At 41.3% G+C, this 24,611-nt stretch overlaps 1 protein-coding gene across 1 annotated transcript in view; it reads right to left on the bottom strand.

The window, feature by feature from the left end:
• Nucleotides 1–1,040: 1,040 nt before the first annotated feature.
• Nucleotides 1,041–24,611, bottom strand: part of LOC126236459 (nose resistant to fluoxetine protein 6-like) — a 350,515-nt gene continuing 326,944 nt past the window's right edge. The window contains exons 12-13 of the mRNA XM_049945777.1: nt 17,896–18,038; nt 1,041–4,228 (exon numbers count right to left, since the gene is read on the bottom strand). Coding sequence (XP_049801734.1) covers nt 4,112–4,228; nt 17,896–18,038 — 260 coding nt within the window. The 3' untranslated portion in view covers nt 1,041–4,111. The remainder of the gene's footprint in view (nt 4,229–17,895; nt 18,039–24,611) is intronic.

Here is a 24,611-nt window from a genome sequence, read left to right on the forward strand (position 1 = left end):
TGTCACAGACGAAGTCGTATGAGCTGTTCCTGTTCTGTGAGAATACCGTGACGGGCGTCTCTTTCCTTGATATGTTACAGTCGTGGTTGTTTCCACAAGTGACTGCTCATTCCGAGAATTTCCTCTTCCAACAAGTCTTGGAACCCCTCGTCGGAGCATCTCTACACAAACAGCAAACTTCCACATCGTTGAATTGGGCGTGGTGGCGAAGACTTGGTCTCCCAAGTCGTCGAACCAAACTCCTTGTGACGTTTTGCTTTAAGGGGTACAGTAAGGACCGAGTTTAAGTTACTCCACTGCCAAGAAGACTGGAACAGCTCATAGAACTCACCAATGCTGCTGTGATTACCACTGACAGGACGTTGCTACGTAAGGCATGGTACAAACTTGCCTAGCGCTTGGACGGTCGTTGTGTGACCATAGAGGCACTCATAGAACATTTCTAGAATGTAAAATGACAGCTTTATGAGCCTACGGTTCTATTCAAGCATCAGTATTATTTATACATGTAACACTTCGGAAAACATGGATTTTGAAAACAAATTAATCATTTGTAGTAGCCTGTTATTTGTGTGGATCGTGCAGAGAGGAAGAAAGAGGAACTGTGTGCTTACTGAGACTTTCAATAAACTACAAAGCTAGATAGTGATGAAGCTGTCAAATTTGTAATTCAAAAAATAAATGATGTGCCCCTCACGTCCTTTCATCAAATTTGTTCTGTTTCTAAATAACAGTCTTGTAAACTGTAGCCGGCCGCTGTGGCCTAGCGGTTCTAGGCGTTTTAGTCGGGAACGACGCGGCTGCTACGGTCGCAGGTTCGAATCCTGCGTCGGGCATGGAAGTGTGTGATGTCCTTAAGTTGATTAGGTTTACGTAGTTCTAGGTCTAGGGGACTGATGACTTCAGATGGGGTTCAATAGTGCTTAGAGCCGTGTGAACCATTTGTAAACTGAAAATCGGAGGAAAAGTACATAAGAAAATACACAACACTCTGTTATCAGTAAATACACTTTATTTGTTATATTTCCTTTATACAATAGAAAATGACACACAATGTAAGTAGCACCTTCAAAATATACAAGGTAAAACTGAAGCGTCCGCAAAACAAGTTAGGTGTGAAGTTTACCGAAAACATAACTGGAAATGACTCAGGTGTTGACCGATTATATTTATACAAAATCTCATGGTCTCCTTTGATTCATGACTGAATAGTTACATTTTTTGTCACATTGAATTAGTTTAGTTTTCGAACTGATCTAGTTCCTTGTATTTTTATTGGACATAGATTGACTCTTCAGCTGATGAAAGGGAATAGTGTGATGGGCACTTGAGTCAGACAGCTATTCTACATAGCGGTCTCCCCTTTCATAATCTGTTATGACCCCGAGGGAGTTCTGTCTGCCCCCAAATCCCTCCCTCTCCAACCCCATCCCCCTCGCCAACCCACCCGACCACACATTTTTGTTCAGTTTTAATCTTATTTTTGCGCAAAGGATCTTGTGAATTCTCCAATCGACACTTCACCGCCAACGTGGTTCGTACAACAGCTTTCTTCTGGGGCGTTTTACGACTTCTTGTGGTCATAGACTTTCTTTGTGATGTGATTATACAAATGTCCGGTGACGAATAGTTCATAAATTTTAGTTTGTGAGTTTTCACAACCTCTCTACTACGGTGAAACGCATATATCATTTGATTTAACATTAGCTTAGGCATATGTCAAGCAATGCAGATCATGTTTGCCCGATAGGACGACAATTAGACAGAATCTAACGTGTCCGTGGAGTTCCCTGGTAGATGCTAGTACTAACAAGGGAAGCTCCCCATCGCACCCCCCTCAGTTTTTGTTATAAATTGACACAGTGGATAGGCCTTGAAAAACTGAACACAGATCAATCGAGAAAACAGGAAGAAGTTGTGTGGAACTATGAAAAAATAAGCAAAATATACAAACTGAGTAGTCCATGTGCAAGATAGGCAACATAAAGGACAATGATAGCTGATGAGAGCCGTGGTCTGCGGAACGAAAGGTCCTTGGTTCGAGTCCTCCCTCGAGTGAAAATTTTACTTTCTTTATTTTCGCAAAGTTACGTTCTGTCTGTTCATTCATTGACGTCTCTGTTCACTGTAATAAGTTTAATATCTGTGTTTTGCGACCGCACCGCAAAACCGTGCGATTAGTAGACGAAAGGACGTGCCTCTCCAATAGGAACAGAAAACATTTGATCGCAAGGTCATAGGTCAACCGATTCCTCCACAGGAAAACACGTCTGATATATTCATTACGACACTGGTGACGGCATGTGCGTCACATGACAGGAATATGTTGTCGACCCACCTAACTTGTACACTTGGCGAATGGGTAAAAAGATTCTTCTACCTTGCCCGATTTAGGTTTTCTTGTGGATGTGATAATCACTCCCAAAAAAGTGATGAAAACATAAGAGTTTGTCACATAAACTGCATCAAATGAATGCAACAGTTTCAGAGTCGCACAGTTTTCCCTGTGCTCTGTCAAAACATATGTTTTTTACGTTTTCAAATGTTTCCGTGCGTAGACCGTCAAATTCTGTATATGTCCAAGCAAATCTGAACATGTCCTGGAATTTTGGAGAGCGAAGTTGATTATGTGTGAGTGCCTGAACTTTGATAATTATCTGAAAATAAAAAATTAAAATTTTCACCCGAGAGAAGAATTGAACCAAGGACCTGTCGTTCCACAGCTGCTCACGCTAACCACGGGACCACGGCGCTCGTAAGCTAACACTCTCCTCGATGTTGCCTACCTTGCGCATGGACAACTCAGTTTGTATATTTTGCTTATTTTTTTCATAGTTCCACACAACTTCTTCCTGTTTTCTCGATTGATCTGTGTTCAGTTTTTCAAGGCCTATCCCTGTGCCAACTTATAACTAAATCTGAGGGGGGTGCGATGGGGAGGTTCCCTTGTAAGATGCACGTCCATACGTTCAGTTCGGCAGGTACTATCACTACGTTTTACCACAGGTAGCCTGGAAGAAGAGGAGGGAAGGGGAGGGTGGAGTCTGGTCGTTTTGTTTCCTTCGTGGGCACTTCTCTCACACTCTTCCTGGCCAATGCAAGTTAGTTAATTACCTTTAGTGACTATGAATAATGACTAGTTTCGTATAAAAATAAAGTACAGGTATTCTTACTGAACCGACATGGTGACGTATGTAACTAGAAAAATATAATAACTAAAACACTAGATTCTGTAGTATAGTCTTTTAAATCTCAAGAACGTGTGCGTTACAATAACGATTACGGAAGTTCACACAAGATCAACGGGCTGTGCTCGTGTGTCCGTGTCTGTGTGTAAGCCGGAACGCTCGACCCCAGAGCTGTGGAGTCGACGAACAGTGGTGCTCTCCACCGCAGGGTGCTAACACGGCATCCCGTCTGTTATCGTTGTGCTTTCAACACTATGTAAAGCACGGCCCTTGCTGTAGAAAGGTGTGGAGCACATCACCAGTCGACTGCCGGGGACACTTTCAAAAAGACGTTTTATTTGTTTTTACTTCCTTGTAACAAAGATCGAAAAATCGTGTTAGTTACGTCGTATCAATCTTAGAAACGTAATTGCAGGAGGAGATATTGCATCACTCACAGACCTGCTAACGACATAGATGCTGTGAAACAAGTTACTAGGGTTGAAAATGGACCATTGGCACAAATACAAAACTGTCGATAGGCAGAGACAAAGTAACAATGAGTTAAAATTCAGATAAAAATTACTTCCCTCTCCACTCTTCAAATACACAACTCGAGCTAGTTTCGTCTTTTCTTTTGAAGTGTTAACTGTGAAGTGACAGGATGGGAAATTTATCTCGTACCGTTAAAGCTCTGCAGTTCCCTCATTTCCGTATGAGGAATCTCAAATAAGTACGGAACTATAGATGCAGTTCGCGAAGGATATCCAACATTTAACAGATTTTCCTCCAAATACGAGTACGTTGAGTGTTAATATGTAAGAGATGCTTCGCATAGAGAACAGTCTTCGTTGCATACGATTTGAGATGTATTTTGCATTTGTAGGCACACTTGCTACAGATTGTTGTACTTCGCTACCCTCCTTGTACGTCTGCCTTTCCGCTCACTTTGTCCCTTGGAGCAACACCTTCATAACGCCACGGAAGGGCGCTTCCACCAGCACGGACAGCACCGCGGCCGCCGGATACGTGATGCAGTAGTCCGCTATCACCAGCCACACCTGCAACAGACGTGGCAAGGTCGCATTAGGCAACAGTCTCACACATATTTATTTTTTCTATACGGCGTTTGGCTATCCAGCTACTTATCAAGTTACATAATTACTACACACGCCAATCAGCTACACTATCTGATCAAAGATATCTGTACAACATAGACGACACGGGAAGCGGAACCGCCAGTATAAAAGGAAATGGGGAATAGTGAGTTGTCAGCAGACAAGCAGTAACAGCATAGTGGGTCGGTCAGGAGAGGTCAGAGTGTTCGAACATGGGCTAGACATTGGATGTCGCCTAAGTAACAAATGCATCAGGGAGATTTAAACCCTTCGAAAGATGCCCAATTCGACTGTTGGCGATGAGAGTAAGAGGAAAATCTAAGAAAGAACGACAGCTAAACCAAGACCAAGTAGATCTCATGTACGGACCGACAGAGACTGTTGAGCAATGCGAGGTCATCAGCGGAAGGAATTACTCGTATGCTGCAAAGTGCTAACAGCAGTCCATGACTGTGCGTAGGGAGTTAAAATGTGGGAGGGGGGGGGGGGGGGTTCGATGAGGCAACAGCTCCTCGTAAGTCACACACATTTCTGTAGTAAACGCTAAGCGAAGTTTAAGGCGGCGTAAAGAGCGGCACCACTGAACAGTGGATGACTGAAACGAATGATCTGAAGTGATGAATCGCACGCTAACCCCCGTGGCAATTCGGTGGAAGGGTTTGGATTTGGCGAACGCTTAGAGAACTTTACCTTCCATACGTGCGGTACGGAGGAGATGGTGCTACGATATGGGGATGTTTTTCCTGGTAGGACTGTGGTCTCCTTCTTGCGTTTCAGAAAAAAGTAAATGCTTAAGGACACCAACAAATTTTACAGCCATGTGTATTACGTACAATAGAGGCACAGTTGGGAGATGCGACTTTACTGCTCTGTGTTTAATGAGACGGAGGGACAAAGTACGGATCTGAATAAAGCTCGTCTCATAAATGTGCTAAGAACGAGCGGTACACTGTCTGCTTTACGCCCTGTTGCTATATGAGTAACATATTTTATTGAAAGGCGATCCTGCGGCCAAATAATTGAGGTAGACAAGTTATGAGAATTATAAACTAATGTACGTAGACAAACAGGAAAGTATTTGTGATAAACACAGACGATACTGCAGATTTAACTTTTAATTACAGATGGTTACTCCAGTCAGGTCCAAGCAGTTTTGCACGTAAATAAAATTAATTATTGAAATATATCACAGTTTTCGAATTATCTAGTGTGACGGAATCCCCACTAAGATCAAGGCGCGACATGCACCCAATACATAAGTTTCTTCTCCTGCATTCTTCTTTGCCCGTAACTTAGATCCAATAAGCGATCAGAAGTCTCTCTACATAAATTCAATCGCACTACTCTGCCCTATTCTCCGATGGCAGACAACTAGAGTCTCTTCATTTCGATCGATGTTCGAACCGTTCCCTCTTCTCTTCGTCCATCCTGCTCCCTGGAGCACCTCTTCGACCAAAATCATCCTCCTACGCCATGAAACTTCAGTCTATGAAAGCTCGAGCATCTTCCACCCATCATTTTTAATCATATATCATATTAACATTGACATATTTGTGCTTCCAACACACCTCTATTCATATTATGAGTACTGATCATAGATCAGTAAATCTATACACAATTAATTACATACTGCTCCATTTTATCAGTGTAATTGTGCAAAACGATCTGGTTCGACACCCTTTGACATATAAACTTAGCCGGCCGGAGCGGCCGAGCGGTTCTAGGCGCTTTAGTCTGGAACTTCGCGACCGCTACGGTCGCAGGTTCGAATCCTGCCTCGGGCATGGATGTGTGTAATGTCTTTAGGTTAGTTAGGTTTAAGTAGTTCTAAGTTCTAGGGGCTGATGACCTCAGATGTTAAGTCCCATAGTGCTCAGAGCCACATATAAACCTAATATTACAGGATATTTAACAACAATATAAAATAGGTTGCTTAACGAGATGATGGCTACTGTGCAATGTCATTACCGGACATATGGTTTACTGTGCATTATGAAATTATTTATCACTCAGTAGGCAAAAATTTGTCGTCGAAGGACATCAAGCTCCAAAGGTTCTCGGATGAGGAGAGACCAGGAGACCTTGCTGGCCAAGGTAGGGTTTTGGCAAGCACGGAGACAAGCGTTAGGCACTCTCACTGTGTTTGGGTGTGCACTATCTTGCTGAAATGTAAGTCCAGGAAGTCTTGCAATGAAGAGCAACGAAACGGTGCGTAGAATATCGTTGAGGTACCTCTGTGCTTTGAGGGTTTCCTATTGTCAAATGAAATGGCAGCGCAGACCATCATTCCTCGTTATCGGGCCGCATGGCTGTCGACAGTCATATTGGTATTCCACCGCTGTCCGTGGCGTCTCCAAACACGTCTTCGGGCTGTAATTTCATTCACTTGAGTAGAATTGTCTTCATTGGTGAGTCGAGCTTTGAATTGCGCCCGATGGTCAGTGAAGATGTGCATGAAAACGCCCCAGACTGGATGGATACCAATCGACTGTCGCCCGACACGTGCGCCGACAGTCAGGAATGATTGTCTGTAGCGGCATTTCTTTTCAGAGAATGACTTCTTTGGTTGTCATCCACGGCACCCTTACAGCACGGTGGTACGTCGACGATATTCTACGCCCCGTTTTGTTGCCCTCCATGGCAAGCCATCCTGGCTTACATTTCACCGAGATAACGCCCGCACACAGCAATAGTTTCCGCTACCTGTCCCCGTGCCTATCTCGGCCAGCAAGGTCGCCTGATCTCTCCACAGGTGAGAACTTGGAGCATTATGAGCAGAGCCCTCCAACCACCTTGGGATTTTGACGATCTAATGCGCCAATTGGATAGAATTTGGAACGATATCTCTCTGAAGGACGTCCAACAACGCTATCAACCATTGCCAAGTCGAATAACCGCTTGCATAAGGGCCAAAGGTGGACGAACGCGTTATTGAGTTGCTCGATTTGTAAAACTCTCTCTCTTGAATAAGTAATCTATTTTTTCTGAAATTGTAATCATTTAATTTGCATGTATATGAACATCACATTTATTGATTTTCGTCCCATTTGGATAATTCCTCCTTGGTGCGTAGATTTTTTTCTTTATTATTTTCCTTCTCGTAGAGTGTATTTGCACCAAGCTGTGAGCCGTTGCCATTTATCGTCTATTTAACTACAAACATCACAACAAAAATTTTGTTATTACATGTACAGATTGTATCAAATTACTAGTGAAGACTCGCACATGTGAAAGTACAGGATCATTGTAATTAACGTTAAACTTTCAAACCACTGTACAAATAACACCATTGGTCAGAATGGCGTCAAATTGCAACGAAATATTATCGGAGAAGGGGGAAGACGCATGGCAGAAGCAAAATAAATAGTTACAAAATGTAGCAATAAATGGCACTGTAAGCATCGTAATTTAATAGTGGTCGACTTCAAATGACAAATGAATTATACAACAATGCCTAAGGTGTACGTTTCACGTTAAACAAACTGTACTACTCAGTGTTCATGGGTGTACAGGGGTGATACTGTTAGTTAGGTAAGCCCATCCACCACGGCAATGTCATATCACATCGGATAGGAAAAATCGGTTTTTAATTTGCCTGGGCCAAAAACCACATAAACATCATAAATCAAAATCAAATCTGGTTATTAATTTCCGCGTGACTGGCGCAAAACATGTTCAATATGCTGTCTACAGGTTTCTGCAACAAGTTGAAATCGAGAAACAGCAAGTTCCTCAACTGATCGAAGTGTTTCCAGGCCCACGTTCGAAATTTGTTACGCAATGCGTGCCTTCAATGCAGCTAAGTCTGTAATCGGAACACTGAAAAATTGTCTTTCAGATAGATCCACAGCCAGGAGTCACACGGATTAAGATCAGGTGATCAGGATGGCCAGGCTGTACGGAAATGGCGGCTGATAATCATAGAATTTCTGAAACTGCTTAACTGGATTTTTAATGTGCGAAGTTGCGCCATCTTGCATAAAAATGATCCCATCCACACATCCACGCTGTGGGAGACCTGGAATGACGTGATTGCGGTTGCGCAAAAAACACTCATAGCGCTTATCAGTGACGGTACAGGTAACAGGACGGAAGCACCTGTCTCTTCGAAAAAATATGGCCCTTTGATAAATGATGCCGTAGACCTGCACCACACAGTGAACTTTTCAGGATGAAGTGGTATTGTTTGATTCGCGTGTGGATCTTCCTTTGCCCATATTCAACGATTCTGTGTATTGACATATCCTGTCAGCTGGAAGTGGACTTCGTCTGTCCTTAAAATCTTCCACGGCCAACCACTGTCCATTTCCATGCGAGCAAGAAATTCTACAGCAAAGGTCTCTCTTGCTGGGAGGTCAACAGGAATCAACTTGTGCACATGGGTAATTTTGAATGGATAGCAAAGATGAATGTTTCGTAGGATTTTACGCACCGTGCTCACGGGTATGTCCAATGTTTGGCCAATTCTCCGTGCGCTACACGTTTGCACGCCACCACTCGTCTCCTCCTGCATTGCTCTGGGCACTGCTTTCACTAACGTCGAATCAATTCGTTTCCTCCCTCTACCAGGTTGCACACCAAAAGAAACCTTTTTTCCGTTTTCCGAATCATTTTCTCCAGATCCACTGCAGTCATCGGACCAACGCCTTATTTGAAACCATTCAGAGTCCAGTACTCCTCAGAGTGACATGCACACAGCCATCATTCTTGCAATACAGTTTTACAAGCAGAGCGCGATCCTGCATTGAGACAGTCATGGCGAAAGTCGCAGACGTTTTTCTTTTTCTTTATTGGGATTTCATTCTCTTGCCTCATATGGGCAGGGGAGGGCTGTCAGTGGCACAATCCGTCACTATTCAGCCAAGTAATATAACAACTAATACAAGAATAAAATGTTACATATAAGGTGATAAAAAAGGGGGAAATAAAACAGAGTAATGGGAGGTAAGGGAGGTAAGAAGACACTGACATGGAGACGTTCATGGGGGGGGGGGGGGGGGGGACAATTAAAAACGTCGACATAAAGTTGGAAAACACTGTTGACGATTCGTAGAACACAAAAAGACACTGAAGTTAAAAGTTGACCCCAGTATTGGTTCAAATGGCTCTGAGCACTATGGGACTTAACATCTGTGGTCATCAGTCCCCTGGAACTTACAACTACTTAAACCTAACTAACCTAAGGACATCACACACATCCATGCCCGAGCCAGGATTCGAACCTCCGACCGTAGCGGTCACGCGGTTCCAAACTGAAGCGCCTAGAACCGCATGGCCACACTGGCCGGCTGACCACGGTATTAAAAACACTCCAGAACAACACACTTTAAACCTACTTGGAGCACATACAACGAAGAATAAAACTGCCAGGCGGGACCTGCCGAGGGAGAGGCCTGAGAGGATGGAAAAGGAGGGGAGAGCAAGGTGCAGCAGGGGAGGGGGCAGCATGAAAAGAGTTGGGGCGTCAGCGGGTGCACCAAGAGGCACCAGACAGGTGGGGCAGGAGAGTAAAAGGGAAGACAAGGCAGGAGGGAGTGCAGAGACACTGAAGGGGAGCACAATAGAGGTAAGGGGAGGAGGTGGGGAAAGCCGCTCAGGAGAAGGAGTGGGAGGAGAGGGTTCCCTGAAGAAGAAGCAGGTGGAAGATGGGGTTATATTTGGTAGGAAGGGTAGATGTCAGGGCGAGGCTCATCATCCAGGAGGGGTAGATGGTGGAAGTTGCATTGGGAAAGAAGGTGGAGGGTGTGGAGATGGAGAGAGAGTGGGATACAGCGGTAAAGGCACGGCAACGGGCTGAGGGTGGAGAGGAAGGAGACACCAGGGGTGAGGGGGATCAAGGCGGCGGACAATATATAGTGTGCGGATGTGTTCAAGGAAAACGACAAGGTGGGGGAAGGGGATGAGGTCGCAGAGGATGCGCATGGGGGACAGAAGGCATATGCGGTTGGCGAGGCAGAGTGCATGGCGTTCGAGGATTTGGAGTGATTTATAGAACCTGGGAGGGGCGGAAATCCAGCATATGATTGCTGGCATAACAGAGGGTGGGGCGGATCAAGGATTTGTAGGTGTGAGAAAAGCCTTGTACCCAGCTTGTTTATACCAACTTCAGTGGGTCGCGACAGTTGTTCTAATTTACGTATTTTGACACATACAGTGCCATCTATTGATCAATTTTCACATTCTTTATTTTTCTTCTGCCATACGTTTTCCCCCTTCTCCGATAATATTCCGTTGCAATTTGGTGTCATTCTGACCAGTGGTGTTATTTCTACAGTGCTTCGAAAGTTTAACTTTAATTATAATCACCCTGTATATAATAACAGGAGTAAGAACAAAGTTTCTGAGGTAGCTGCGAATGTGTGGTTAGAGGCACTACGTGATCGACGTATTGCGCCACACATTCTTGGGAGAAAACTTGAATGATGAAGGTGATACCTTCGGTTTTTGCAATTGGATCTTCCATGATTGGTTGTGGATATTTCCGAGATAACTGTCAACATACGTTAACGAGGCGCCATTGACTTCAGTAGGCAATACAAGGGTCGTTCCATAAGTCACGGTAACATGGTATATCTTACGATAATGCTAAAACACGAGAATTCCAAGGTGTACACTGAACCGGCACTAGTACAAATGGAACAATAATTAATCAAAACCAAGTACTGAGTTTCAGAATAGTCGCCCGTTGCATACACACGGGGTTGCCAACAATTGCGAAAGCGCTGAATTTATTTTTATATTATTTACACATCAAGTTCCATAGGACCAAACTTGAGGAGCAAATCTCCACGGTTATGGAACGTGTCAGTACTCAAATTACAAGGCAGAAGTAATAACTGATAAAATGTTCATGAACCCTAAAAAAGTCAAGCCATCAGTTTCAGTAAATGCAATCAACAATACAACATAAGAATCAGCATAATTTTTCAAGGAACTCCTCGACAGAATAGGAGTGACCCATGAGGAAACTCTTCAGTTTCAATATGAAAGCGCGTGGATTACTGCTAAGATATTTGAATGCTTGTGGTAGCTTATTGAAAATGGATGCAGCAGTATACTGCACACCTTTCAGCACAAGAGTTAAGCATGTCCGATCCACATGCAGGTTTGATTTCTGCCTAGTATTAACTGAGTGAAAGCTGCTTATTCTTGGGAATAAGCTGATACTGTTAAAAAGAAATGACAGTAAAGAATATATATACTGAGAGGCCAATGTCAAAATATCCAGACTAGTGAACAGGGGTCAACAACAGGTTCGCGAACTTACACCACTTATTGCCCGAACTGCCCATTTCTGAGCCAAAAATATCCTGTTAGAATGGGAAGAGTTACCCCTAAATATAATACCATACCGCATAAGCGAATGAAAATAAGCAAAGTAGACTAATTTTCGGGTCGAACGATCACTTCAGATACCGTTCGAATACTAAAAATCGCAGCGTTAATTCTTTGAATAAGATCTTGAATGTGGGCTTCCCACGACAGTTTACTATCTATCTGAACACCTAGAAATTTGAGCTGTTCAGTTTCACTAATTATATTTCCATTCTGTGAAATTAAAACGTCAGGTTTAGTTATTTTGGGTGATAGAAACTGTAAAAACTGAGTCTTACTGTGATTTAGCGTTAGTTTATTTTCTATAAGCCATGAAGTTACGTCATGAACTGCAATATTTGAAATCGAGCCAATGTTGCACACAACATCTGTTACTACCAAGCTAGTGTCATCAGCAAACAGAAATATTTTAGTGTTACCCGTGATACTAGAGGGCATATCATTTATATAAATAAGGATCAGGAGTGGCCCCAACACTTACCCCTGGGGCAACCACCATTTGACCATACCCCACTCAGACTCCACATCACAGCCATTCTCAACACTGAAAAGAATGACCTTTTGCTGTCCGTTGCTAAAGTAAGAGGTGAACCAATTGTGAGCTACTCCCCATATTCCATAATGGTCTAACTTCTGGAACAATATTTTGTGATCAACACAGTCAAGCGACTTAGTTAAATCAAAAAATATGCCTAACGTTCGAAACCTTTTGTTTAACCCAGCCAGTACCTCATTTAGAAAAGAAAATACAGCATTTTCAGCTGTTACACGACGTCTAAAGCCGAACTGTCCATTTGACAGCAAACTGTGTGATATTAAATGATCAATTATCCTTACATACGCAGCCTTTTCAATAACTTAAGCAAACACTGATGGCATAGAAGTAGGTCTAAACTTGTCTACTTTAACTTTTTCTCCCTTTTCATAAAGCGGCTTTACTACTGAGTACTTTAATCGTTCAGGAAACTGACGATTCCTAAAGGAAAAATTACAAATATGGCTAAATACAGGGATAACATGTGCAGCACAGTACTTTAATATTCTGCTCGGCACTCCATCATATCCTTGAGAGTTCCTAGTCTTCAGTGATTTAGTTATTGACTCAATATCCCCCTTCTCAGTATCACAGAGGAGTATTTCAGACATCAATTTCGGAAAGGCATGATACCCTGTAGAAACTAAATTTTTATTTCATTCACCAGCAATACTCAGAAAATGATTGCTAAATACTGTACAAATATCCGATTTATCAGAAACAGAAAGATTTTTACAAAGAACTGACTGTATATTGTTGATCCTGTGCTGTTGACCGAACACTTCCTTCACAAATCACTATTTGGTTTCAATTTTATTCTGTGAATTAGCTATTATATTTGCATACCACACACTCTTTGCCTTCCTAATAACATTTTTAAGCACCTTACAGTACTGTCTGTAATGATCTACTGTAGCTTGATTGTGACTACTTCCAACATTTTGATATAATTTCCGCTATGTTGTACATGATATCCTTATCCCACTAGTGAGCCACACAGGCTGCCTTTTACCGCTAGTACCCCGTTTAGAACGTTCTAATGGAAGGCAACTATCAAAGAGCATGAAAAACGTATTAAGGAAAGCATTATATTTGTCATCTATGTTATCGGCACTGTAAACGTCTTGCCACTCTTGTTCCTTGACGAGGTTTAAAAAACTCTCTACTGCCATAGGATTAACTTTCCTAAATAGTTTGTAATTATATGTAACTTTTTTGAGTGCAAAAGCCTCATATTGTTGAAATTTGTGCATCGTGGTCTGAAAGGCCATTCATCCTTTTACTAACAGGATGCCCGTCTAGTAATGAAGAATGAATAAAAATATTGTCTATGGCTGTGCTACTGTTAGGCTGCACCCTCGTTGGAAAAAAATGCAGTCTGCACCAGATCATATGAATTTAGGAGATCTACCAACATCCTTTTTCTTGCACAATCATATAAAAAATTAATATTGACATCACCACATGTAACTAATTTCTGGAACTTCCTATAAAGTAAATGGAGAACCCTCTCTAGATTGAGCAGAAACACTCTGAAGTCACAGTTAGGGGTTCTATAAACAACAAAAATTAAAAGTTTAGTTTCACTAAATTCAACTGCCCCAGCACAACATTCAAATATCTATTCAGTGCTGTGCCATGATACGTCTATGGACTCAAATGGAATATTGTTTTTTTATGTACATGGCCACTCCTCCACTCTGCAAGGAACTTCTTAAAAACAGCCAGCTAATCTGTATCCTGATAATAGAAGCTTCTGAATTGTCAAATTATGTACGTGGTGCTCTGATATACCAATAATTTCAGAGTCAACATCTATAAGCAGTTCACTAACTTTATCTCTAATACCTCTTTTATTTTGATGAAATATGCTAATTCCTTCGCTACCTGGAAACATGACGTCTTCTGAAGGTAATTACTTAGTTAGAGGAACTCCCTTTAAGTAGGTGTACCTATCAGCTGACTTCAATCTAAAAAAGGTGCAGCTCTGAATGGTGCTGGCATTGCAGTCAGTGTCCCCGAAATTCCTAAATGCCGTGAGGGCATTCGCCCTGTTTGCAAAGCGCCTCCCACGTACTGTTCTTTTCAGTTGTGGAATGAGGTCGAAGTCGCGTGAACTGATGCTTGGTGAGTAGGTGGAATGGGGGAGGATCCATCTTGTAGCACGGCCGACATCACTCTGAATGCTTCTGGAGCTGGTACCGAGCCATCCTCGCAAGCAGTCGCAATCTGTCACTTGATTTTGGTAATGTTTTCGCGAGCTTTGGAATGTATTTACTGCGATTACGGTATTGTCACAGGTTTTCACGATATATAATAGTTTTAATGATTTTTGGAATGACCTTCGTATTATTCTGGTTAGGATAAATGAATTCCAACTGTAAACGTTCCGATTTAATCCGCGTATAATTCCACTCATATTTCATCCACAGCCTACCACAGCTTATGCAACGTAGAGGAATGTGGCAGAAGCATGGTGGGGAACAGGTGGTGCAAGTTAGACAGGTCGAGCAGAGCCTGTGTCACAGCCCCCAAGGTCACCCATCCTGAATCCTCTGGATTCATCATCTCATTAGTGAAGTGATACAGCTGAAGAACTGGATCATCGAACCGTACAGTCTTGTCAAGATTGACGAGATGATAAGAAGTGTTCGAAATAATTCGTACCTCAATGCACAAACGAGCGCAAAATTGCATCCAAATATGAGGACAACACGTGGAACACCTCCTTCACCAGGCACAGGTGTACAGCAAGTTGCGACATTTAACTCCCTACTAGGACCTTTCATCCCGGGGTAGAGTATATGCAAGGTTGCATCCAGTCGCACTCAAGCAGTGCAAGCAATTCGAATAAGGCCGCACAGACATGTTGTAAGTAGACTGTTTAGGTTTTTATATTGGTAACGCCACGTAGCGCTCTGTATGAAAATCACTGACTGTGCTGTGTGCAGTCTGTGGCTGGTTGGCATTGTTTGAATATTCGCTATTGTAGTGTTGGGCAGTTGGACGTGAAGAGCGCGTAGCGTTGCGCAGTTGGAGGTGAGTCGCCAGCAGTGGTGGATGTTGGGAGAGAGATGGCAGAATTCTGAGAGAGGAAGATCTGGACGTGTGTCCGCCAGAAAAAGAAATTTGTAAGACTGGATGTCATGAACTGATATATATTATGACCTTTGAACATTATTAAGGTAAATACATTGTTTGTTCTCTATCAAAATCTTTCATTTTCTAACTATGCCTATCAGTAGTTAGCGCTTTCGGTAGTTAGAATCTTTTATTTAGCTGGCAGTATTGGCGCTCGCTGTATTGCAGTAGCTCGAGTAACGAAGATTTTTGTGAGGTAAGTGATTCATGAAAGGTATAGGTTATTGTTAGTCAGGGCCATCCTTTTGTAGGGATTATTGAAAGTCAGATTGCGTTGCGCTAAAAATATTGTGTGTCAGTTTAGTGATGATCAGAATACGTAAAGAGAGAAATGTCTGAGTACGTTCAGTTTTGGTCAGCTGTTTGAAAATCAAATAACGTAAGAGGTTTACCAGCACAGTCATTTACAAATTTTTTCTAAGTGGATGTTTCAGTGTGTGATGCTGATAGGAAAGGAAGATCTTGCACCACTCGATTTCCATCTTTTCGACAAGATGACAGAACATCTGGTGGAGAAGAGATTTTCTAGTGATGAACAGGTTCACACAGCGGTCATTGAATGGTTGCGTGACCAAGAAACATATTTCTAGCGTCGAGGAACTGACCGACTTGTAGAACTTCCCGACAGTAGTTTACAGATCTTTGGTGATGATGCTGGCAAATAGCGACAGGTATCTGTTCCACTTTGACGTGTAGTGCAGCATTCAATAAAACTTATGTGGCCTGTAATAATAATGTGTAAACTGCATTTTTTTACTTTTCTTCTTCAAGGTTTTCTTTTCTTTTCTTCAGTCTTCTGACTGGTTTCACGCGGCCTATTCCCCTCCTGTACCAACCTCTTCATTTCAGAATAGCACTTGCAACTTACATCCTCAATTATTTGTTGTATGTGTTCCAATCTCTGTTTTCCTCGCCAGCTTTACCCTCTACGGTTCCCTCTAGTACAATGAAAATTATTCCGTGATATCTTAAAGATGTCCTATCATCCTGTCCTTTTTTCGCCTCAGTGTTTTCGATATATTCCTTTCCTTTCCTGTTCTGTGGAGAACCTCCTCGTTCCTTATCTTATCAGTTCATCTAATTTTCAATTTTCTTCTGTAGCACCATATCTCAAATGATTCGATTCTCTTATTTTCCAGTTTTTCTACAGTCCATACCTCACTACCATACAACACTGTGCACCAGACGTACATTCTTAGAAATTTCTTCCTGAAATTAAGGTCTATGTTTGATATTAGTAGACTTGTCTTGGCTAGGAATACCCTTTTGCCAGTACTAGTCTGCTTAGTATGTCCTCCCTGCTCCGTCCGTCAAGAGTTTTTGGTCCCTAGAGAGCAGAATTCCTTAACTTCATCTACTGCGCTATCACCTATTCTAATGTTAAGTTTCCCGATTTTTTCATTACTGCTACTTCTCATTATCTTCGTCTTTCTTCGATTTACTCTGAATCCACATTCTGTGTTCATTAGACTGTTCATAGGGATCAACTCTCCTTACACGCAAGAAACACTCTGTCAGTACAACTCACGAAATTGCAAATAGTAATGAGGCAAAAGGCAGCAGTAACGGTGCTTGGAAAATTAGGAACATATTATTGGTCCACTGAATCACATTTACTTCCTTGTATACTTTCGGAAGTCTTCTGGTTAGACCGCTTGCATAGAGAGCACAATGGAAGACGTTGTGCTGTGATGTTCTCTTCATGCCACATCCAGCTGCTGCTCTAAGCCGGGCAAAAGGAGGTATCCCATGACTATTGTCACCTGAGTGTAATCTATATAAATAAAAATCGTTTGCTGCATGTATCAGATATCATCAACAAAGAACGGCTCCAGAGATTTGGTTGATTTTTGTATTTGTTGTGTTCTTAATTATCAGGCCAAGGATTGTTTGAAAGACAATATTTGAAAAAATCCATCGGAAAAGCAGGACATTAAAATCAATTGTAAAAGATCATCACCTAAGAACGGCTCGACCGATTTGGCTTTTTTTGTTCGTAATTGTGAATGGTAATGGTATTTTTGGAACGAAAAAGAAAAGAAAATACGTTCAGTTTGACAGTTCTACTGTCACGTGTTTTCAAAACAGAAAAAAATCATTTTCACAGTTAATATGTATATATTATCATAAATTTATACACGACCCTCAAATGAACGTTAGGATGGACATAGACTACGCATTTTTGTAATATATGTACTGTATACATGCATATGTAATACATAAATGAGAAGCGTAGTTACCACATATCTAGAAATGGTCTTGACAGATGCTCTACTGGGGGGGGGGGGGGGGGGGGGGCGGCGGAGGAGGATGATGATGTGGACAGAGAAAGTGAGGAGGAGGAGAAGATATCCGGTGAGAGAGAGGGGAAACAAGGAATTTGGGATTTATACGCATTTCCCATACATATATAGCAATTACGAAGCATTGCCGGGTTTTCTAGTTTATTTATAAACTTAATGGCGCTCACTACTTATTGTTTGGAGTATACGGTCTTTCAAATCATTCATGTAATACACGTTAGTATGCTATGTTTTGACATGCTTGTTATAATTCCTGTTTCAGAAAAACATGTACTCATTCATTTTCAGAAACTTACCCCAGAGTATGCGTCAATATGTCGTGGCTGGCGCAGACTGCCCTGGTCGTAGATCTGCGGTATGGTGTGGATCAGGTAAGCGGCGAATGAGAGCCGACCGAAGATAACAAATATTTTCGCCGATAGAAAGTTAAGAATGATCTCTGAAACAGAGGAGAAACACTGTCAGTGCAGATATCACGAGACTATTCGCGAAACATGAGACAGTCTGTGTGTTTTCACTGCCAAGTCATACTCTTAAAAATCTAAGAAAAATGGAAATGAACTTTATATGCAGAAAAACAACTGAAGCTGACGTATGAATTTTGAGGAAGACATACCTACAAACGATATTCCTTCTGAGAAAGATTTCCTGAGACAATATAAATCACTTTAGTGAAAGGATAAAAAAGGTTCTGGATTAGTAAGAAAGGGGATACGTAATCACAGTTAACAAACTGGCTGTTAAAGAAGGTACAAGCATATGCAATAGGTTCACAGATATGAGAGTGGCTCGAAGACTTCTTAAGTTATTGAATCCAGTACGACGGCGAGTGTTCAGCAGAGACAAGGGTACCGTCAGGAGTGCACCATGGAAGTGTGATAGAACTCCTATTGCTGTCTATATACACAAATTATTTGGCGGACAGGGCGGGCTGCAATCTGTGGTTGTTTGCTGGTGATACTGTGTTATACGGTAAGATGTCGAAGTTGGAGTGACTGTAGGAGGATAAAAGACGACTTAGACAAAATTTCTAAATGTTGTGATGAATGGCACCTAGCTCTGAATGTGGAACAACCAAAGTTAATGCGGATGAGTAGGAGAAATAAGCCAGTGATGTTCGGATATAGCATCAGTGGGGCCCTCCTTGACACAGTCACGTCGGTTATACACCTGGGAGTAGCGTTGCAAAGAGATTTGAAATGGAGCGAGCATATGAGGACTGTTGTAGGAAATTCGCATGGTCGACTTCGGTTTCTTGGGAGAATTTTAGGAAAGTGTGGTTCATCTGTAAAGGAGACCGTATACAGGACTCTGGTGTGACTTACTGTTGAGCACTGCTTCAGTGTTTGGGATCCGTACCAGGTCAGATTAAAGGAAGACATGGAGGTAATTGAGAGGAGGGCTACTAAATCTGTTACCAGTAGGTTCGAGCCCGTGACCTAGGAGTAGGGACCTTGATTAGTAATCGAAACGTCCCCGGTCCTGGATTCAAAACGCGCCACCACTTAAATTTTGATTAACAAACAACCCTGAGAGCTGAAGACTTCTGGCATAAGAAGTCGCCCTCATTCTGCCAACGGCCATGTCAAAGAGGGCGTATGAGCGGACAGAGCGGAATAGTTCCCCACTCGGATCTCCGGGAAGGGACAGCCAAAGGGGAGGTGACCATAAGAAAAAGATTGAATAATCATCGTAAGGATAACGTTCTACAAGTCGGGGCGGGGAATGTCTCAACTATGATTGTGGTAGGGAAGCTAGAAAATCTGAAAAGGGAAATGGAAAGGCTCATTCTAGATATAGTAGGGTCAGTGAACAGAAATGGAAGGAAGACAAAGATTTTTGGTCAGATGAGTATAGGGTAATGTCAACAGCAGAAGAAAATGGTATAACGGGAGTAGGATTCGTTATGAATAGAAAGGTAGGGCAAAGAGTGTGTTACAATGAACACTTCAATGGTAGGGTTGTTCTTGTCAGAATCGACAGCAAACCAACACCGACAACGATAGATCAGATATACACGCCAACGTCGCAAGCTGAAGATGAAGAGACAGAGAAAGTATATGGGGCTACTGAAAGAATAATGCAGTAATAAAGGGAGATGAAAATCTAATAGTCATGGGGGACTGGAATGCAGTTATAGGGGAAGGAATAGAAGAAAAGGTTATATGAGAATATGGGTTTACGGCAAGGAGTGAGAGAGGAGAACAACTAATTGGAAAGACTAATTGAGTTTTGTAATAAATTTCAGATAGTAGTAGCAAATACTCTGTTCAAGAATCACGAGGGGAGAAGGTATATTTGGAAAAGACCGGGTGATACGGGAAGATTGCAGTTACATTACATCATGGTCAGACAGAGATTCCGAAATCAAATACTGGATTGTAAGGTGTGCCCAGGAGCAGGTATAGACTCAGCTCACAATGTAATAGTGATGAAGAGTTGGCTGAATTTCAACAGATTAGTCAGGAAGAATCAATACACATAGAAATGGGATACAGAAGTGCAAGGGATGACGAGATACGCTTGAAGTTGTCTAAGGCTATAGATACAGCAATAAGGAATAGCCCAGTAGGCAGTGCAGTTGAAAAGGAATGGACATCTCTTAAAAGAACAATCACAGAAGTTGAAAAGAAATATGTAGGTACAAAGAGGGTAACTGCGAAGAAACCATGGGTAACAGAAGAAATACTTCACTTCATAGATGAAAAGAGGAAGTACAAAAATATTTAGAGGACTTCAGGAATGCAGAAATACAAGTCACTGAGGAGTAAAATAACTAGGAAGTGCAGGGAAACTAAGACGAAATGGCCACATGAAAAATGTGAAGAAATCGAAAAAGAAATGACTCTCGGAAGGACTGAATCAGCATACAGGAAAGTCAAAACGATCTTTGGTGACATTAAAAGCATGGGTGGTGACATTACGAGTGTAATGGTAATTCCTCCGTTAAATGCAGTGGAGAGAGCGAGTAGGTGGAGAGAGTACATTGAAGACCTCTATGAAGCGGAAGATTTGTCCCATTTGATAGAAGACGAAACAGGGGTCGATTGAGAAGAGATAGGGGATCCAGTATCAGAATCAGCATTAAGAGAGTTTTTGAAGACTTAAGATCAAATAGGGCAGAAGGGGTGGATACCATTCCATCAGAATTTCTAAATTCATCGTGGGAAGTGGCAACAAAACGACTATTCATCTTGGTATGTAGAATGTATGAAACAGGCGACATACCATCTAAATTGCGGAAGAATAACATCCACACAATTCCGAAGGCTGCAAGAGCTGACAAATGCGAGAATTATCGCACAATAATCTTGACAGCTCATGCATCCAAACTACTGACAGGAATAACACACAGAAGAAAGGAAAAGAAAATTGAGTATGTGCTAGATAACGAGCAGTCTGGCTTTAGAAAAGGTAAAAGAGAGAGAGGCAGTTCTGACGTTGAGGTTGATAATGGAAGCAAGACTAAAGAAAAATCAAGACACGTTCATAGGATTTGTCGACATGGAAAAAGCGTTCGACAATGTAAAATGGTGTAAGATGTAATTGTGAGGAAATAGGGGAACGCTATAGAGAGAGACGGGCAATGAACAATATGTACAAAAGCCAAGAGGGAATAATAAGATTGGACGACCAACGATGAAGCGTTCGGATTAAAAAGGGTGTAAGAGAGGGATATAGTCTTTCCCCCCTATTGTTCAATCTGTATATCGAAGAACCAATGATGGAAATGAAAGGAAGGTTCAGTAGTGGAATTAAAATTCAAGGTGAAAGTATATGAACGATACGATTCGCTGATGACATTGCTATCCTGGATGAAGGTGAAGGTGAATTACCTGATATTCTGAGTGAAATTAACAATCTGATGAGTACAGAATATGGACTGAGAGTAAATCGAAGAAAGACGAAAGTAATGAGAAGTAGAAGAGATGAGAACGGCGAGAAATTTAACACGAAGACTGATTGTCACGAAGTAGATGAAGTTAAGGAATTATCCTACCTAGACAGCAAAACAGCCAAAGACGATCGGAGAAAGGACATCAAAAGCAGACTACGCCTGGCAAAAAGGGCATTCCTGGCCAAGATAAGTCTACTAGTATCAAACATAAGCCTTAATTTGAGCAAGAAATTTCTGAGAATGACGTCTGGAGCACAGCGTTGTATGGTAGTGAAACACGGACTGTGGGAAAACAGGAACAGAAGGGAAGCGAAGCATTTGAGATGTGGTCCTGCAGGTGAATGTTGACAATTAGGTTGACTGATAAGGTAAGGAATAAGGAGGTTCTGCGCAGAATCGGAGAGGAAAGGAATATGTGGAAAACACTGACAAAGAGAAGGGACTGGATGATAGGACATCTCTTAAGATATTAGGGAACTACTTCCATGGTACTAGAGGGAGCTGTAGAGGGCAAAAACTGTAGATGAAGACAGCGATTGGACTACATCAAGCAAATAATTGAGGACAGAGGTTGCAAGTGCTACTTTGATATGAAGAGGTTGGCAATGAAGATGCATCAAACCAGTCAGAAGACCGGTGGGGGATCGAATGCTTATAGTTTTACTGCAACACGTTCTTTCAATAGAATCATGTCTTCTGTTTTATCCTTTAGTTCTTCTTTTACAGTTTTCTTAAGTGATACTGTGCACTACTCTTAAGTCTTTAGATATAATTTCCATACGCTAAAATGCACAGTGAATTAAAATATAGACGTAATGTTCTACAGGTTTTGTTTGGCAGCCTTCAAGTATTTAGACCACAAAGAACAAAAACTACGAAACTGAGAGTGCTTTGTATAACAGTCGATGGCTTAGAATCGGAAAAGAACTAATTTATCACCGATTTCAAGCGTCGTTAATTTTGTAGGTACTTTATTACACGTAAACAAGGTGTGGATTTAGTTCGGAATTGTGATCATTATTGCTACTTCAGTTGATTCTGCAGAAGTTGTCCTAGATTTTGTTTGTGAGTACAGACCATCATTAAATAGACTTCAAGCCATATAACTAAAACCAATTAAAGGGACACTGTTTACCTTGTAAGTACTACAACCAGGTAACAGCTGTATTTGAGTGACACAGCTCTATACCCCACTTGTAATAGATTTTAAGGTTGTATTTGCTTAGGTGACCCTGTCGAAGACCTTCGTCATCTTGGATACGACGAAAGTTTCTCTGCCCCAAACTGGGTGGTTTTCTCTTAATTATGGAAACGACTGTGTGGTCAAGAGAACAGGAGACATGTACCTGTGAGTAATTTAAATTCTTTACTCAAAAAACATAGTCTGTTACTATTAACCATAAATTGGTGAATATATATATAATGTGTGTGTGTGTGTGTGTGTGTGGTGTGTGTGTGTGTGTGTGTGTGTGAGTGTGTGAGTAGCACAGCAGTACAGAACGCTGGAACATGAGTTTGTGGTGGCACTGCTAGCAATAAAAAATAGATCAGTGCCAACACAAACAATACCAAACACAAATGCCACTAAAACATTATAGAATGGGAAAGAGTAAAAGAGAAACCAACAGGCATATAGACTGGGGACGTATCAGAAACACAAATATTGAGCTACTACTACAGAGAGAGAGAGAGAGAATAAGAATTTAGAAATTTCTGCTGACATTATTTCAATAAGGATAATAAAATGCATTGTATTCTGACAAGCAGACCAACGAATGATCTTAATAAAGACAGCCTTGTAAGTGTAGTGTAATTTCGCTCTTGCAGTGCCGTAAGCCCAAAAGCTGTCAATAGCAAAGTCCATAAAGCGGTCCTTGAGGCACTTGGCATCAACAACAGCGACATTGTTTTCAGTCCCATCAAAGTAATTTGAGACTGCTGACCATAAAAAACTACAGTGAAAAGGAGAAGAACTAGCGCTAATAGAGTATCTAACGAGTAGCTTTACTTAAAAGAAATAGGATACAAAGTGTAAAAGTGAAACATTCATCAAATATAGCCAAATTATTAGTTAAACATGTGTCACATGCGAAATATGTTGATAAATGTAACTCTGAATTATTCATATTAGGATCAATACTAAACTGTTGTAGACATTATTAGGCTTGAAGACAAATTTCTACTTGTTGACAGTAAGAAGGTGGTAAAACACAACACTTATCAAGAGAGGAAGTAACCTAAAGATAAAGAGAGTGAAAAAAATTGTTTACGACCAGTAAAGCAAATATTCTTTCATGTTAGGAAAACTAACAGCACGAATACAGCTTCAAGAGAAAAGGTAATACTTTGAGTTTAAAGAAAACGTTAAACTCTACATACTTCATATCAAACACTACCAAGGCAAATGTCATTAGCATACAATTATCTTATAGATATGTCACATATATGTACAAAGTTACATTATTTAGTTCAATTGTATTTCTTCGTTTACTCAGTTCCTTGTTGTGGTTTCTGGGTATAGATTAATGCAATAGGAAAAGATAGCACTTTCAGTCTTCAAAAATGGACCATTAGAATACTGGCTGAAGTTAGCAGCTAATCTTTATATAATCGAACCGTATACCACGTTTTTAAAAGTATTAATAGTTGAGCTACTGACTCGTCTCTCCATAATCAACTAGACAGAATTTTTATGTAAGAAAAAAAACTGAAAGCTCAAAATAATGTTTTCTGTTCACAAATGAAATCATAGTTATCCAAAATGGACTTCTTCGTATACATACTTGAAAATAAGGTTATTATGTAAGAAACACTGTTAAGGAACACTTGTCTCAGAATGCAGAGTTATGAAATAAGGAAATGTAAATGAACGATTGAAGGTAAAGCATTAATTGAGTGTAGCAACGGACTATAGTGCATTTTGCTGGAAATTTGTCTAATTTTAAGTCAATAAAGAGTGAAATCTCTTCAATTATGTGACCTCAACATCCCACTCGTCCTGAAGGTGTGCTGATTCGGACTTCACCACATGTAGACAGAAGGAACAGAAATATTTGACGAACAGTGAACAATCAACACCATCATCATTTAGTGTATCTTCTAACGCGGGTAAAT

This window comes from Schistocerca nitens, chromosome 2, assembly GCF_023898315.1.
Source record: "Schistocerca nitens isolate TAMUIC-IGC-003100 chromosome 2, iqSchNite1.1, whole genome shotgun sequence".
NCBI lineage: Eukaryota > Metazoa > Arthropoda > Insecta > Orthoptera > Acrididae > Schistocerca > Schistocerca nitens.